The sequence below is a fragment of the Oncorhynchus tshawytscha genome, linkage group LG16 (genome assembly GCF_018296145.1).
Source record: "Oncorhynchus tshawytscha isolate Ot180627B linkage group LG16, Otsh_v2.0, whole genome shotgun sequence".
NCBI classification, from domain to species: domain Eukaryota; kingdom Metazoa; phylum Chordata; class Actinopteri; order Salmoniformes; family Salmonidae; genus Oncorhynchus; species Oncorhynchus tshawytscha.
The window spans coordinates 82,248,791-82,263,437 of NC_056444.1; the positions used below are offsets into that span (position 1 = coordinate 82,248,791).

The window sequence follows — 14,647 nt, forward strand, 5'->3', positions numbered from 1 at the left end:
TGTAACGCATATAATTCACTGGCTTGTATGCGAAGCAGGAACTGTTTCAAAACATCTCCTGCCATGTCACTGACGCGTCGTGAAACCGTGTTGTTTGATGAAGGCATTGTCCGTATAGTTTTTGTTGGCCTTTTCATCACCCAAATCTATAGCCCTGTTGGAAAATCTAAATTAACTGTTTGAAAATGTGAATCACATTTTTATTTGGCTTACCCCCGACGGCGTACACTTATCCCAGTTTGGGAATAGCCGATCTAGTTCAATTGTGTCATGAGTCCACATTTGGATCCGTTTGCATGTTTCGATGGGGGACTTTTATTTTGAAGGCAACCCGCCGATTCCATGAGTGTGCTCACGCTAATGTTGTTCATGACACACACATTAACTTTACAACTACCTGGGTACACTACAGTTTTCAGGATCCTTTGACGCGGTGACTTGTTCACCCAAGCAACTAGGCCTATTCGTTGATGGAATAAGTGTATATTGGAATGCTGGAAAACTATTCGTGCCTTGTTAGTGAGTGTAGATTGACCTAGCGCGCAGTAGTTTTGGATATCATGGCTGTTGATAATCAGACTGTTGTGTACATTTCAGAACAGATAGTTATTTTGATTTCGTGTGCCCTGTCTTTTTTGGGCTCTTTACTTATTATCTTTACGTACATCATTTGGCCAGATTTGAGGACCACGCCGAGAACACTTCTGGTCTACTTGTCCGTGGCTGACTTGTTGTCTGCGGGCTCGTACGCATACGGAGTTTGGAGTGTCTTTGAATCAAACTCTGTGGATTGCGTCGTTCAAGGAGCGATATCTACTTTCGCCAACACCAGTTCGTTTTTCTGGACTGTCGCTATCGCTATATATCTGTACATTTTAATCGTCAAGTCGAATCAAAGACAAGCTGACAGCTTCGTGTTATGTTTTCACGTTATCAGGTGGGTACTTGCGCTTGATTCATTTTCATATAATCAAAATAATAAGTTGTATAAACTGAAATGTTTTAATTGATTCGATTTGAGTTTGGGATATGGTCTGTGAAATATCAAGGCCAAGAGTCACCTGATCCAGCTATGTTGTTTCTCTACTCTAGTATGACGCGTTTATGAATATTCATGAGGAACATATTACCTTTTCAATACCTGGGAACTTCAGCACTTCTGACGTTAGGCTGTTTCACCATGTAACTTCGTATTAATTCCGCGTTCACATGCGAGTCGCAACTATGAAACTGACATTTCCAACCTTCTAACTGGTTGTAGTTATGCACGTGCTGCGTTCAAGGAATCAGCAAGTCAGACATTTCCGAGTTTAGTTCGGACTAGCATGTGAACGCGGCATATAAATTCTGTCACCTGGTATTATACGTTGTACTGTAGTGTAAACTATTGATACTGTTTCAAACCTTATGAAAATTAGACTGAGCGTCTTCAGGGCTACACCTGAAGCACATGCACACCTATTGTCTCCTGCTTACTCAATTAGGCTAAATTAACACCCAATTAATGGTCAATTAATACCAAATGACACATTCGAGCATGTTTTGCAGTACACCTTATATCCAGTCCACTGAAATAGAGATGAATGGACACCACAGAAACATGGTAGGTTTCTTATTGATAAACAATACAGAAAGGATAGTCTGCTTTTTGGACAATTCTTCACTGAGTTGCTATTTAAGCAATAAGGCCTGAGGAGGTGTGGTATATGGCCAATATACCACGGCTAAGGGCTGTTCTTAGGCACGACGCAATGCGGAATACCTGGACACAGCCCTTAGCCGTGGTATATTGGCCATGTAACACAACCCCCACCCCCAAGGTGCCTTATTGCTATTATAAACTGGTTACCAATATAATTAGAGCATACCTGTTATATATGGTCTGATACACCACGGCTGTCAGGACTTGACCCACCAGGTTTATAATTATTTTTGTATATAACATCAAAACCCTTTCTCCACCTCAGACCCCAGGCAGTGGACATGCCTTGTTACAATGTGTGTTGTGTTCTATAATGAATTCTCCAGTGATCCCTTTTCTATTGAACCTCACACAACAGAACCATTTCACACAACAAGGCCATTCATAGTACATGAATAATAACAAACACACAGATGAAGTCGGAAGTTTACATACATCTTAGCCAAATACATTTAAACTCAGTTTTTCACAATTCCTGACATTTAATCATAGTAAAAAATTAATTGTCTTAGGTCAGTTAGGATCACCACTGTTTTAAGAATGTGAAATGTCAGAATAATAGTAGAGAGAATGATTTATTTCAGCTGTCATGTATTTCATCACATTCCCAGTGGGTCAGAAGTTTACATACTCAATTAGTATTTGGTAGCATTGCCTATAAATTGTTTAACTTGGGTTAAAAGGTACGGATAGCCTTCCACAAGCTGCCCACAATAAGTTGGCTGTATTTTGGCCCATTCCTCCTGACAGAGCTGGTGTAATTGAGTCAGGTTTGTAGGCCTCCTTCCTTGCGCATGCTTTTTCAGTTCAGCCCACAAATTTTCTATAGAATTGAGGTCAGGGTTTTGTGATGGCCACTCCAATACCTTGACTTTGTTGTCCTTAAGCCATTTTGCCACAACTTTGGAAGTATACTTGGGGTCGTTGTCCGTTTGGAAGACCCATTTGCGACCAAGCTTTAACTTGTTGCTTCAATATATCCACATACTTTCCCCTCCTCATGATGCCATCTATATTGTGAAGTGCACCAGTCCCTCCTACAGCAAAGCACCCCCACAACACGATGCTTCCACCCCCGTGCTTCACGGTTGGGATGGTGTTCTTCAGCTTGCAAGCCTCCCCCTTTTTCCTCCAAACATAATGATGGTCATTATGGCCAAACAGTTCTATTTTTGTTTCATCAAACCAGAGGACATTTCTCCCAAAAGTACAATATTTGTCCCCATGTGCTGTTGCAAAGCGTAGTCTGGCTTTTTTTATGGTGGTTTTGGAGCAGTGGCTTCTTCCTTGCTGAGCGGCCTTTCAGGTTATGTCGATGTGGGACTCGTTTTACTGTGGATATAGATACTTTTGTACCTGTTTCCTCCAGCATCTTCACAAGGTCCTTTGCTGTTGTTCTGGGATTGATTTGCACTTTTCGCACCAAGGTACGTTCATCTCTAGGAGACAGAGCGCGTCTCCTTCCTGAGCGGTATGACGGCTGCGTGGTCCCATGGTGTTTATACTTGCGTGCTATTGTTTGAACAGATGAACGTGCTGCAATGGAAGCAATAGAAATAGTTGCAAAAGTGCAACCCCCATCCTGCACTCCAGACAGACCAGAGCAAACGCTGAAATTATTCGTAAGATGTTGAATAGTATTTGAACCAAGTTTTGATCCCAGTACACTTTTTATATAAACCAGCTCAAAAGGGAGCAGTTGATTGAGGTTTCTGTACCTTCAACTGTGTCCCAAATGGCACTCCATGCCCTACAGTGCATTCGGAGAGATATCGGACCCCTGCCCTTTTTTTCACATTTTGTTACGTTACAGCCTTATTCTAAAATGGATTCTCTTGTTGTTTTTCCCTCATCCATCTACACACAATACCCCATAATGATGAAGCAAAAACAGTTTTTTACATTTTTTTAAAAATCCTTATTTACATATGTTTTCAGACCCTTTGCTATGAGTCTCGAAATAGATCTCAGGTGCATCCTGTTTCCATTGATCATCCTTGATGTTTCTACAACTTGATTGGTGTTGTCTCTACCTTCTTGACCTTTGTGCTGTTGTCTGTGCCCAGTAATGTTTATACCATGTTTTGTGTTGCTACCATGTTGTGTTGTCATATGTTACTGCCTTGCTATATTGTTGTCTTAGGCCTCTATGTTGTGGTTTCTCTCGTTGTGATGTGTGTTTCGTCATTATTATACATTTTTATTTTTTTATCCCAGCCCCCGTCCCTGCAGGAGGCCTTCTGGTCGGCCGTCATTGTAAATAAGAATTTGTTCTTAACTGATTTGCCCAGTTAAAGGTTTAAATAACCAACAATTGGAGTCCACATGTGGTAAATTCTATTGATTGGATATGATTTGGAAAGGCAAACACCTGTCTATATAAGGTCCCAAAGTTGACAGTGAATGTCAGAGCACCAAGCCATGAGGTCGAAGGAATTGTCCGTAAGAGCGCCGAGGCAGGATCTCCTCTGGAGATAAAACCTTCCAGAAGGACAACCATCTCTGCAGCACTCCACCAATCAGGCCTTTATAGTAGTGGCCAGACGGAAGCCACTCCTCAGTACAAGGCACATGAAAGCCCGCTTGGAGTTTGCCAAATGGCACCTAAAGGACTCTCAGAACAGGAGAAACAACATTATCTGGTCTGATGAAACCAAGATTGAACTCTTTGGCCTGAATGCCAAGTGTCACGTCTGGAGGAAACCTGGCACCATCCCTATGGTGAAGCATGGTGGTGGCAGTATTATGCTGTGGGGATGTTTTTCAACGGCCGGAACTGGGAGACTATTCAGGACCAAGGGAAAGATGAATGGAGCAAAATACAGAGAGATCCTTGATGAAAACCTGCTCAGGACCTCAGACTGGGGGCGACGGTTCACCTTCCAATAGCTGTGCAGGTCCCCTCTAACCTGACAGAGCTTGAGAAGATCTGCAGAGAAGAATGGGAGAAACTCCCTAAATACTGGTGTGCCAAGCTTGTAGCCTCATACCCAAGAAGTCTTGAAGATGTACTTGCCGAATGCACTGTATTTATGAAATGGCCTTAGCCATGCCTCCTGTCAGACTCTGTTTCATCTGTTTGTGCTACGAAGCAAAAATGTGTCATGAAGATTTACCGCTTCCTCCCTAATATATCAAATCAAATCAAATTTTATTTGTCACATACACATGGTTAGCAGATGTTAGTGCGAGTGTAGCGAAATGCTTGTGCTTCTAGTTCCGACAATGCAGTAATAACCAACAAGTAATCTAGCTAACAATTCCAAAACTACTACCTTATAGACACAAGTGTAAGGGGATAAAGAATATGTACATAAGGATATATGAATGAGTGATGGTACAGAGCAGCATAGGCAAGATACAGTAGATGGTATTGAGTGCAGTATATACATATGAGATGAGTATGTAAACAAAGTGGCATAGTTAAAGTGGCTAGTGATACATGTATTACATAAGGATGCAGTAGATGATATAAAGTACACTATATACGTATACATATGAGATGAATAATGTAGGGTATGTAAACATATAAGGTAGCATTGTTTAAAGTGGCTAGTTATATATTTTACATAATTTCCCATCAATTCCCATTATTAAAGTGGCTGGAGTTGAGTCAGTGTGTTGGCAGCAGCCACTCAATGTTAGTGGTGGCTGTTTAACAGTCTGATGGCCTTGAGATAGAAGCTGTTTTTCAGTCTCTCGGTCCCAGCTTTGATGCACCTGTACTGACCTCGCCTTCTGGATGATAGCGGGGTGAACAGGCAGTGGCTCAGGTGGTTGATGTCCTTGATGATCTTTATGGCCTTCCTGTGACATCGGGTGGTGTAGGTGTCCTGGAGGGCAGGTAGTTTGCCCCCGTTGATGCGTTGTGCAGACCTCACTACCCTCTGGAGAGCCTTACGGTTGAGGGCGGAGCAGTTGCCATACCAGGCGGTGATACAGCCCGCCAGGATGCTCTCGATTGTGCATCTGTAGAAGTTTGTGTGCTTTTGGTGACAAGCCGAATTTCTTCAGCCTCCTGAGGTTGAAGAGGCGCTGCTGCACCTTCTTCACAATGCTGTCTGTGTGGGTGGACCAATTCAGTTTGTCTGTGATGTGTATGCCGAGGAACTTAAAACTTGCTACCCTCTCCACTACTGTTCCATCGATGTGGATAGGGGGGTGTTCCCTCTGCTGTTTCCTGAAGTCCACAATAATCTCCTTAGTTTTGTTGACGTTGAGTGTGAGGTTATTTTCCTGACACCACACTCCGAGGGCCCTCACCTCCTCCCTGTAGGTCGTCTCATCGTTGTTGGTAATCAAGCCTACCACTGTTGTGTCGTCCGCAAACTTGATGATTGAGTTGGAGGCGTGCGTGGCCACGCAGTCGTGGGTGAACAGGGAGTACAGGAGAGGGCTCAGAACGCACCCTTATGGGGCCCCAGTGTTGAGGATCAGCGGGGTGGAGATGTTGTTGCCTACCCTCACCACCTGGGGGCGGCCCGTCAGGAAGTCCAGTACCCAGTTGCACAGGGCGGGGTCGAGACCCAGGGTCTCGAGCTTGATGACGAGCTTGGAGGGCACTATGGTGTTAAATGCCGAGCTGTAGTCGATGAACAGCATTCTCACATAGGTATTCCTCTTGTCCAGATGGGTTAGGGCAGTGTGCAGTGTGGTTGAGACTGCATCGTCTGTGGACCTATTTGGGCGGTAAGCAAATTGGAGTGGGTCAAGGGTGTCAGGTAGGGTGGAGGTGATATGGTCCTTGACTAGTCTCTCAAAGCACTTCATGATGACGGATGTGAGTGCTACGGGGCGGTAGTCGTTTAGCTCAGTTACCTTAGCTTTCTTGGGAACAGGAGTATTTTGAATTTATAAATATTGAAAAATGATACATGAATACTGAACTATTTTTGATTTTGTAAATTGTTCAATATATTTAACTTATTTCAGTGGGATCACTGGGTGAAAAAGAAGATATTTCAGTTATTTTTTGTATTTTATTAATTAGCTAAAATGTCTAAACCTGTTTTTGCTTTGTCATTTATGGGCTATTGTGCGTAGATTGATGCCTGGGGGGGATGATTGTAATCTGTTTTAGGATAAGGCTGTTACGTAACAATGTGGAAAAAGTCAAAGGGTCTGACTACTTTCTGAGTGCAATGTATATAATACCCTGGTCAACCGTAGTGTCCTATATATGGAATAGGGTACCTGATTGGAATGAGTCCAGAAAAATCCTTCAATTATATTACGAGTTGTGAATTGAAGATGTTGGCCCTCAGTGAGTGGAAGATTACCTGAACACGCAGGGCGTCACGCTCTCCCCAGAACTGCTGATGTGAGGTTCATTGTCACAAGTGACGCAATGGGCTTGTTGAGCATTGCATTGCGGGCGGCTACCGACTGACTGATCTACAAATCACTGTGCAACACATATAACTGCTCACTTATTATTATTTTTTTAGATCCGTCAGTTACCATTTACCGCCCAATGCATCATGGATTTGATTCTCTCGAACACGGCCAACATCTCATCTTGGGTTTTAAGGCTCAAAATTAAAGGGGTAGCGTGTTGAAATGTTAGCCTTGATCCACACTGAGTGGTTCTGTTTCGTATAGTTAAACGATAGTGAAATAAAGTCGATTTCAGTTTACATACAGGCTACTGAAATGTTACTATATATGACTATGTGTGACTTTGCAGGAAGTGAGTTGCAGATTTTGGGGTTGCACTTTCAACATGTAGGCTATATAGCGAGGCCTATGAACAGTATTTCTTGACATAGTTGCACATAATGATCACCAGACTTTAGAGGAAGTGCGTGACTGGCAAGCTAGTCAGGAGGTTCACATTTAAATGTTAATTCATTAATTATTCCTGCTCATCCACCACCTTCTCGTCCCCTGTCTCCTCCTCCTCCTCTTCCCCTGTCTCCTTCCCCTGTCTCCTTCCCCTGTCTCCTCCTCCTCCTCTTCCCCTGTCTCCTCCTCCACCCTTCCTCCTCCTTCCCCTGTCTCCTCCACCTCTTCCTCCTTTCCTCTTCCCCCCCTCAGCTGGGGCATCCCTCTAGGTATCACAGTAGCAGCTCTGGCTCTGGGCCGTATTGGCTACGATGCATCGGAGGTGTCTGTGGGCTGGTGCTGGGTGAAGATCCAGGCTCCAGACCATGTCCTGTGGATGCTGCTCACTGGGAAGATATGGGAGTTCCTGGCCTATCTCACCCTCCCCGTCCTCTACGTCCTCATCAAGAAGCACATCCACAGAGCGGTGAGGATCTGTTACAATCTATACCCCAGTACTATTGAAGTGGTAACCGGGGTGAAATTTGGGGAGGAATGCATGTCATTTTAAAAAATGTATATAAAAAATTTACCAAAAAAATAAAATGTTTAGCTAAATTCATGATGATATCACTGCGGTTCTACATTGATTTTGCAGAGTTCTCGAGGTGGCTTTACTAATTCCAGTGTAGACTATCACAGACATTTTCCATGGCAGGTCTCAAGCACATTTATCCACTTGATAAATATTCCTGTTTTCTCTCTATGTCATCCAGCATGCGGCTCTGTCTGAGTACCGGCCCATCCTGGCCTGCAGTCCTCTGTCCCAGTCCCTTTCCAATATGGCCGATAGGAAGTTGACCCTTATCCCCATCATCTTCATCGCCCTGCGTATCTGGAGTACCGTGCGTTTCCTGCTGATGCTGGCTGACTCGCCCGCCAGGCAGAACCCTGTGCTCGTCACGCTACATGTGAGTTTGTTGGCACATCTCCAGGACTCCATGTTCTATCCTCACCAATGATTCTCATAACTTGCAGCACCAGTAATAGCCGACTTTTGTTCCGATTTTAGAAAAGCCAATCAATAACATTTGCACCAGCCCGGTTGTCCAGGAGAAGAAGAAACAATCCAATTGTGAAATAATGTTTTATAGCCTCTTCATTGAAGGAAATGCACTAGATTGGGCATGTTTATCGGTCTGTAGGTTCATTAGCAAAATATAGTGGAATTAACTTGACGTTTTGTGTAGTATATTCGTTATGGATCTTATTTATCACATGGTCTTTGAGTGGAAAATATATTAGACAGCGCAAGAGGTGCTGCTACAGCATCGTATGGTGCTTTCAAGACAACTGCGAACTCAGAAAAATATGAAGTCCAATCATGACATCGGTGATCTTCAGGTCGGAAAGTTGGAGCTCCTAGAAAGAGGCTCGACTTCCCGAGTTGTAATTCTGAATTGCATGACCATTGAAAACGACTTTTCCCAGTCGGAGCTCGTTCGCTCGTTCTCATGTTCCCTCCAGTTCTCGTTTCAGCACCCCCCCTCCAGTTCTCGTTTCCATCCCCCCCCTCCAGTTCTCGTCCTTTGGTCCCCCTCCAGATATAAAACTGTATTTTTTTGTGAAGAATCAACAACAAGTGGGACACAAAACTGATAGACATACCCCAAGCGACTTACAGCTGTAATCGCATCAAAAGGTGGCGCTACAAAGTATTAACTTAAGGGGGCTGAATAATTTTGCACGCCCAATTTTTCAGTTTTTGATTTGTTAAAAAAGTTTGAAATATCCAATAAATGTCGTTCCACTTCATGATTGTGTCCCACTTGTTGTTGATTCTTCACAAAAAAATACAGTTTTATATCTTTATGTTTGAAGCCTGAAATGTGGCAAAAGGTCGCAAAGTTCAAGGGGGCCGAATACTTTCGCAAGGCACTGTATATCCATCTGTTAATGGTTTCATCTGTTTCTCTAGGGCATTGGGAACACCTTCCAGGGAGCTGCAAACTGTATCATGTTTGTCCTGTTCACCCAGCCAATCCGCTCCCGTCTCTCCACCATGCTCTGCTGCTGCTCCTGCAGGGTCGGGTCTGGGGCCTCCCTCATACCCTCCAACACACTCAACCACAGTGGTTTGGGCCTGAATGTGGAGACCCCCTCACAACCAGAGGACCCCCTGAATACCAGCTCTCGTGGCTGGCCGGATGGCTGCTGACCCTGGATCTGAATGGCTAGACGGAGCACGCTCGCACCCTGACTGGCTTTCTGAGACACTTTTCACACTACTGAGCCGAGCTGTACTTCGCTGGCCACATCCTCTGCTATAGATGCCTGGTGCTGTGTGAAAGCAGAGCATCAGAGCTAGCACCGACGTTGAGTTGGGGGGTTGGAAACAAACTTCCGTACTGCATCCCACTCATTAATGCAAGTGGGGGGGCAAATTCTGCAGACATGTGCACGTTGTACGGCCTCTCCTGACAGGCCACACGTTCAACATGCACTTTAGGTGATATGCGTGCTTAATGCTTTGATTATCCTCATGTCGTTTTGTTGGAAGAGATTACTTGCTGTGCTCAGTCACTAGCATTGGACCATCCATAAGGATGAACGCCAAGGTCATTCTAGCGGATGAAGTTGTACATAGGGGCTCTGTTCAAAAGTAGTGCACTATATAGGGAATAGGGCTCTGGTCTAAAGTAGTGCACTATATAGGGAATAGGGCTCTGTTCAAAAGTAGTGCACTATATAGGGAATAGGGCTCTGGTCTATAGTAGTACCACTATATAGGGGATAGGGCTCTGGTCTATAGTAGTACCACTATATAGGGAATAGGGCTCTGGTCTATAGTAGTACCACTATATAGGGAATAGGGCTCTGGTCTATAGTAGTACCACTATATAGGGGATAGGGCTCTGGTCTATAGTAGTACCACTATATAGGGAATAGGGCTCTGGTCTATAGTAGTACCACTATATAGGGAATAGGGCTCTGGTCTATAGTAGTACCACTATATAGGGAATAGGGCTCTGGTCTATAGTAGTACCACTATATAGGGAATAGGGCTCTGGTCTAAAGTAGTACCACTATATAGGGCTCTGGTCTATAGTAGTGCACTATATAGGGAATAGGGCTCTGGTCTAAAGTAGCGCACTATATAGGGAATAGGGGGCCATTTGGGAAGCACATGTGGATGTATTTTTAATTTTTTTTTCCCCCCAAGGCAACATTTTATGTTCTAACATATCGGTGTCTTCCTATTCTTGTATTAGAGAAACAGACAGTGCAATTTAATATTGTTATTTTTATACCAGGTTATCGTTGAGTTTATAGCATTGTTTAACAATGTACTTTTGTATATCAAATAAATTTAGCATCTATACTGTTTTTGTAAATGGCACCATATCATTACTACCAATGACGTTTACAGATGCCCACAACCTACTGAAAGATTGCGTCGAATTTGGCTGTACGAAGAGTCTATGTTCTGAAAAGGGCTCTCGCTCAACATAGTATATTGGTAAAGGTGTGACGGTAAAGGTGTGCCTTATTAATAGCTGTCTACTTTGCCTTCTCTTTCTACTTCTTTTGTTTTTTTTAACTGACGTTTTTGAAATGTAAATCATAATCAAGACTAATAAATCCACTAAAGACTGATCTCTGAGCTACAACTGTCATTTTCCTCTGTCAACTCGATATCCTGAACAATGTCGTTTTAATTAGGCGATTCATTGCTTTTTGCAGAAAAATAACATTAAAGCTATATTTATATATTTCTTTTTGCTAATGTGTCAGGCCTGGCCAAAAGTAGTGCACTATATAGGAAATAGGGTGCCATTTTGGATGCAGAGAAAGTGCTGCTGTGTTTAGGGGGAGAACTGCTCTCGACCAGGAGTGATTATTGTTTTATTGACCTTTCCAGAGGTCAAGTGGCTGTTGCAGGAGTCACTGATTGAAGAGTGAGGATGGTTGGTAAAGTTGATTTATTGATCATTCTGTGGTCTCTCTAATTGTGATTGATTAGACATGTCGTTTGAAGATAAAAGAGGAATTGCTTTATTGTTTTGTCACAAGACTCACAGAATAGTTTTTGTGTCTCTGGCTCGGTAGATGTGGTCCTCTGTGGGCAATCTAACACTGTATGTGGTGTCATTTGCCATGGGCGATCAGTCAGCCCTTCTCCTTTATGTCCTAACCAAAACATACAGTCCCTACATTGTGCTCTCAATGTTGCAGTTCAGTTTCCCTTATTTATTATGGGGTCAACAAACAATGGATTATTTGTTTTATAAAAATGACAACAAAGGCCTGAGGATAGACCCTATTCTAGCCTGGTGCCAGATCTGTTTGTGCTGTCTTGCCAACTCCTATGGTCAGTGGAGGCTGCTGAGGGGAAGACGGCTCATAATGGCTGGGAACCATGTAGTTGATACCATTCTGCTGCATCCATTACCAAGAGCCTGTCCTCAACAATTTAAGGTGCCACTAACCTCCTGTGGGTTGTCACGTCATACGAGTTCTCTGTAGATCTGGGACCAGGCTAGAAAGACCCACGCCTGTCCATGTGGAAGGAAAGGCTATGGTCATATGCATCAGTTCTGTTTTAGATGGTCTAGCAGTAAGAGTCTCGAGACAGAAACCTAGAGGTTTGGAAAATTTAAATCCTGCATCTGACACACAAATCAGGTGAGAATTGAGCTGTCAACCATAGGGTTGCTAGTATTAAATCTGAGATGTCATTGCCTGACTGCTGTTGTGCCCTGGAGCCAATGCACTTAACCTACCACAACAGCTGCTCTAATGACATCCCACTGTGACAGTCCCCTCTCTAACCTGTGTGTGTGTTTCAGAGTGGTTGGGATAGAGTGGAAGTCACATTTCAGTTGCACCTTGTGTACAAATGACAAATAAAGGGATCACATTGAAATATCATTTTCCTATATAGTATAGTTAACCTTTTGACCTATAACCAACAGTCACAATGACAAAGCATCAAATCAAGTTTTATTTGTCACATACACATGGTTAGCAGATGTTAATGCGAGTGTAGCGAAAATGCTTGTGCTTCTAGTTCCGACAATGCAGTAATAACCAACGAGTAACCTAACAATTCCACAACAACTACCTTATACACACAAGTGTAAAGGGATGAAGAATATGTACATAAATATATATGAATGAGTGATGGTACAGAACGGCATAGGCAAGATGCATCACGACAAAGCATGATGATGGCTTGGAGGCTGTTGAGGAAGTGGAAGGACCTCGTCCCAAATGGAACACTGTTTTCTATACAGTGTATTACTTTTGACCAGGGCACTTTTGGGACACTGTCCAAGGTCTGTTTATGCTGATGAAAACAGACAGTAAACAGTTTAGTGCCCTTGAGAACAACAATTGTAGTGGGCCTCTGGTCAAAAGTAGGGCACTATGTAGGGAATAGTGACCCATTTGGAATGCTGGGTCCTACTATGACTTAATCCATTGTGTTGGTCTTGGGAGTGATTGGGCACATTTGGCTGACATTGAAACAGGCTTTATCCCCATAGATAGAGGATGGTATGTGCTTTTCTCTCTGTCTGGTTGATGGCTATCTGCCCACTTCATTCATTAACTTATGACTGGGAGCTATTGGAGCAGAGGGGCTTGGGGTTGGGGGTGTATTTACACACCATGTTAATGCAAGGCCTTCTACCCACCACAGTGTCCATTACAGTGTGTTGATGGCTCTTTGAACCAATGCCAGGTAGGATGTATTAGGCCAAAGGTTGAAAAAAAATGGGGAGAAAAAAAAAGAGTTTGGGTCAAAACGTGAAATATCTCACTTGTTAATTAGGGATTTAGATCAATACGATGACTGAGTGATCTTTTCACCACAAACTAATGAGAGATCAACAGCGCTTCCTGCTGGAGGAGGATGGTAAAATCACCTATAATCAAGTCTATTCATGCAGTCTTGACAACTTTGGCAAGTAAATGCAGACCAAAGACAAAGTATTCAATCTAGTTAACAGCATTGCGATTTTTATGCACAATGACATGTACAATACATGTGATTGAAGCATACTTGAGTCAAGCATACTTGAAGGGGTGGCAGGTATCCTAGTGGTTAGAGCGTTTTAGGCCAGTAACCGAAAGGTTGCCGGATGGAATCCCAGAGCTGACAAGGTAAAAATCTGTCGTTCTGCCCCTGAACAAGGCAGTTAACTGTTCCCAGGCTGTCATTGAAAATAACAATTTGTTCTTTAACTGATTATCATTTTAAAATGAAATAAAAACTACTGGTTAACTAACTTATGTGTATTGCCTAGTAGATCGACAGCGCTATCTTTCGGGCACAACCGGTCTGTAACTACACACAGTCTCTGCTCTGGAACGCCTCTGCGGTTTAGCACGGTGTGTCGATACTAACTAGTCCATAGAGCTGGCCTACAATATATGGCCAGTGGGGGGTGCCAACATTCTGTGCAAATGTATACATCAAGGGTAAGTACCAAAGACAGTACAGTATGAAGATAGGCTAAAACTGCTTCTCCAATAGAAATCCCCGATTACACTTGTAGGCAATGTCACGGCGATGTTGGTCAGCGAAACTCAGGTTCACTTTCTAAACGTCATCGTGTCTGCGCATATGCAGGCAGTAAAATCAAAGTCACTCCTTGCGATATAAAGTTGATTTTGACGCAAAAGACATTGGCTCGAAACTAGGTTGTGCCTTTAGATTTCGAGAAAATTAACAAATGGTCTGTTTCGCAAGTGTTCCCGGAAGTCTTGTGATGTTGCACCTCTGGGTTTAGAAACTTTGTGGAAGTACTGTGGTTTTCCTGTACGTTCCGCTTGAACATCAGATCAAATTGTATTTGTCACATACACTTGGTTAGCGGGTGTTAACGCGAGTGTAGTGAAATGTTTGTGCTTCTAGTTCCGACTGTGCAGTAATATCTAACAATTCCCCAACATCTACCTAATAAACACATCTAAAGGGGTGAATGAGAATATGTACATGTAAGTACACTTGAAGTCAGAAGTTTACATACACCTTAACCAAATACATTTAAACTTTTATTTTTCACAATTCCTGACATTTAATCCTAATAAAAATTCTGTGTTTTAGGTCAGTTAGGATCACCACTTTATTTTAAGAATGTGAAATGTCAGAATAATAGTAGAGAGAAGGATTTA

At 43.1% G+C, this 14,647-nt stretch overlaps 1 protein-coding gene across 1 annotated transcript; it reads left to right on the forward strand.

Moving 5' to 3' along the window:
• The first annotated feature begins 367 nt into the window (after positions 1–367).
• On the forward strand, positions 368–10,205 carry gpr157 (G protein-coupled receptor 157). Its single transcript, XM_042299785.1, has 4 exons — positions 368–937; positions 7,739–7,952; positions 8,242–8,436; positions 9,444–10,205. Exons 1-4 carry the CDS (start codon positions 561–563, stop codon positions 9,681–9,683), a joined length of 1,026 nt encoding a protein of 341 aa, XP_042155719.1. The 5' UTR covers positions 368–560; the 3' UTR covers positions 9,684–10,205.
• Positions 10,206–14,647: the final 4,442 nt, after the last annotated feature.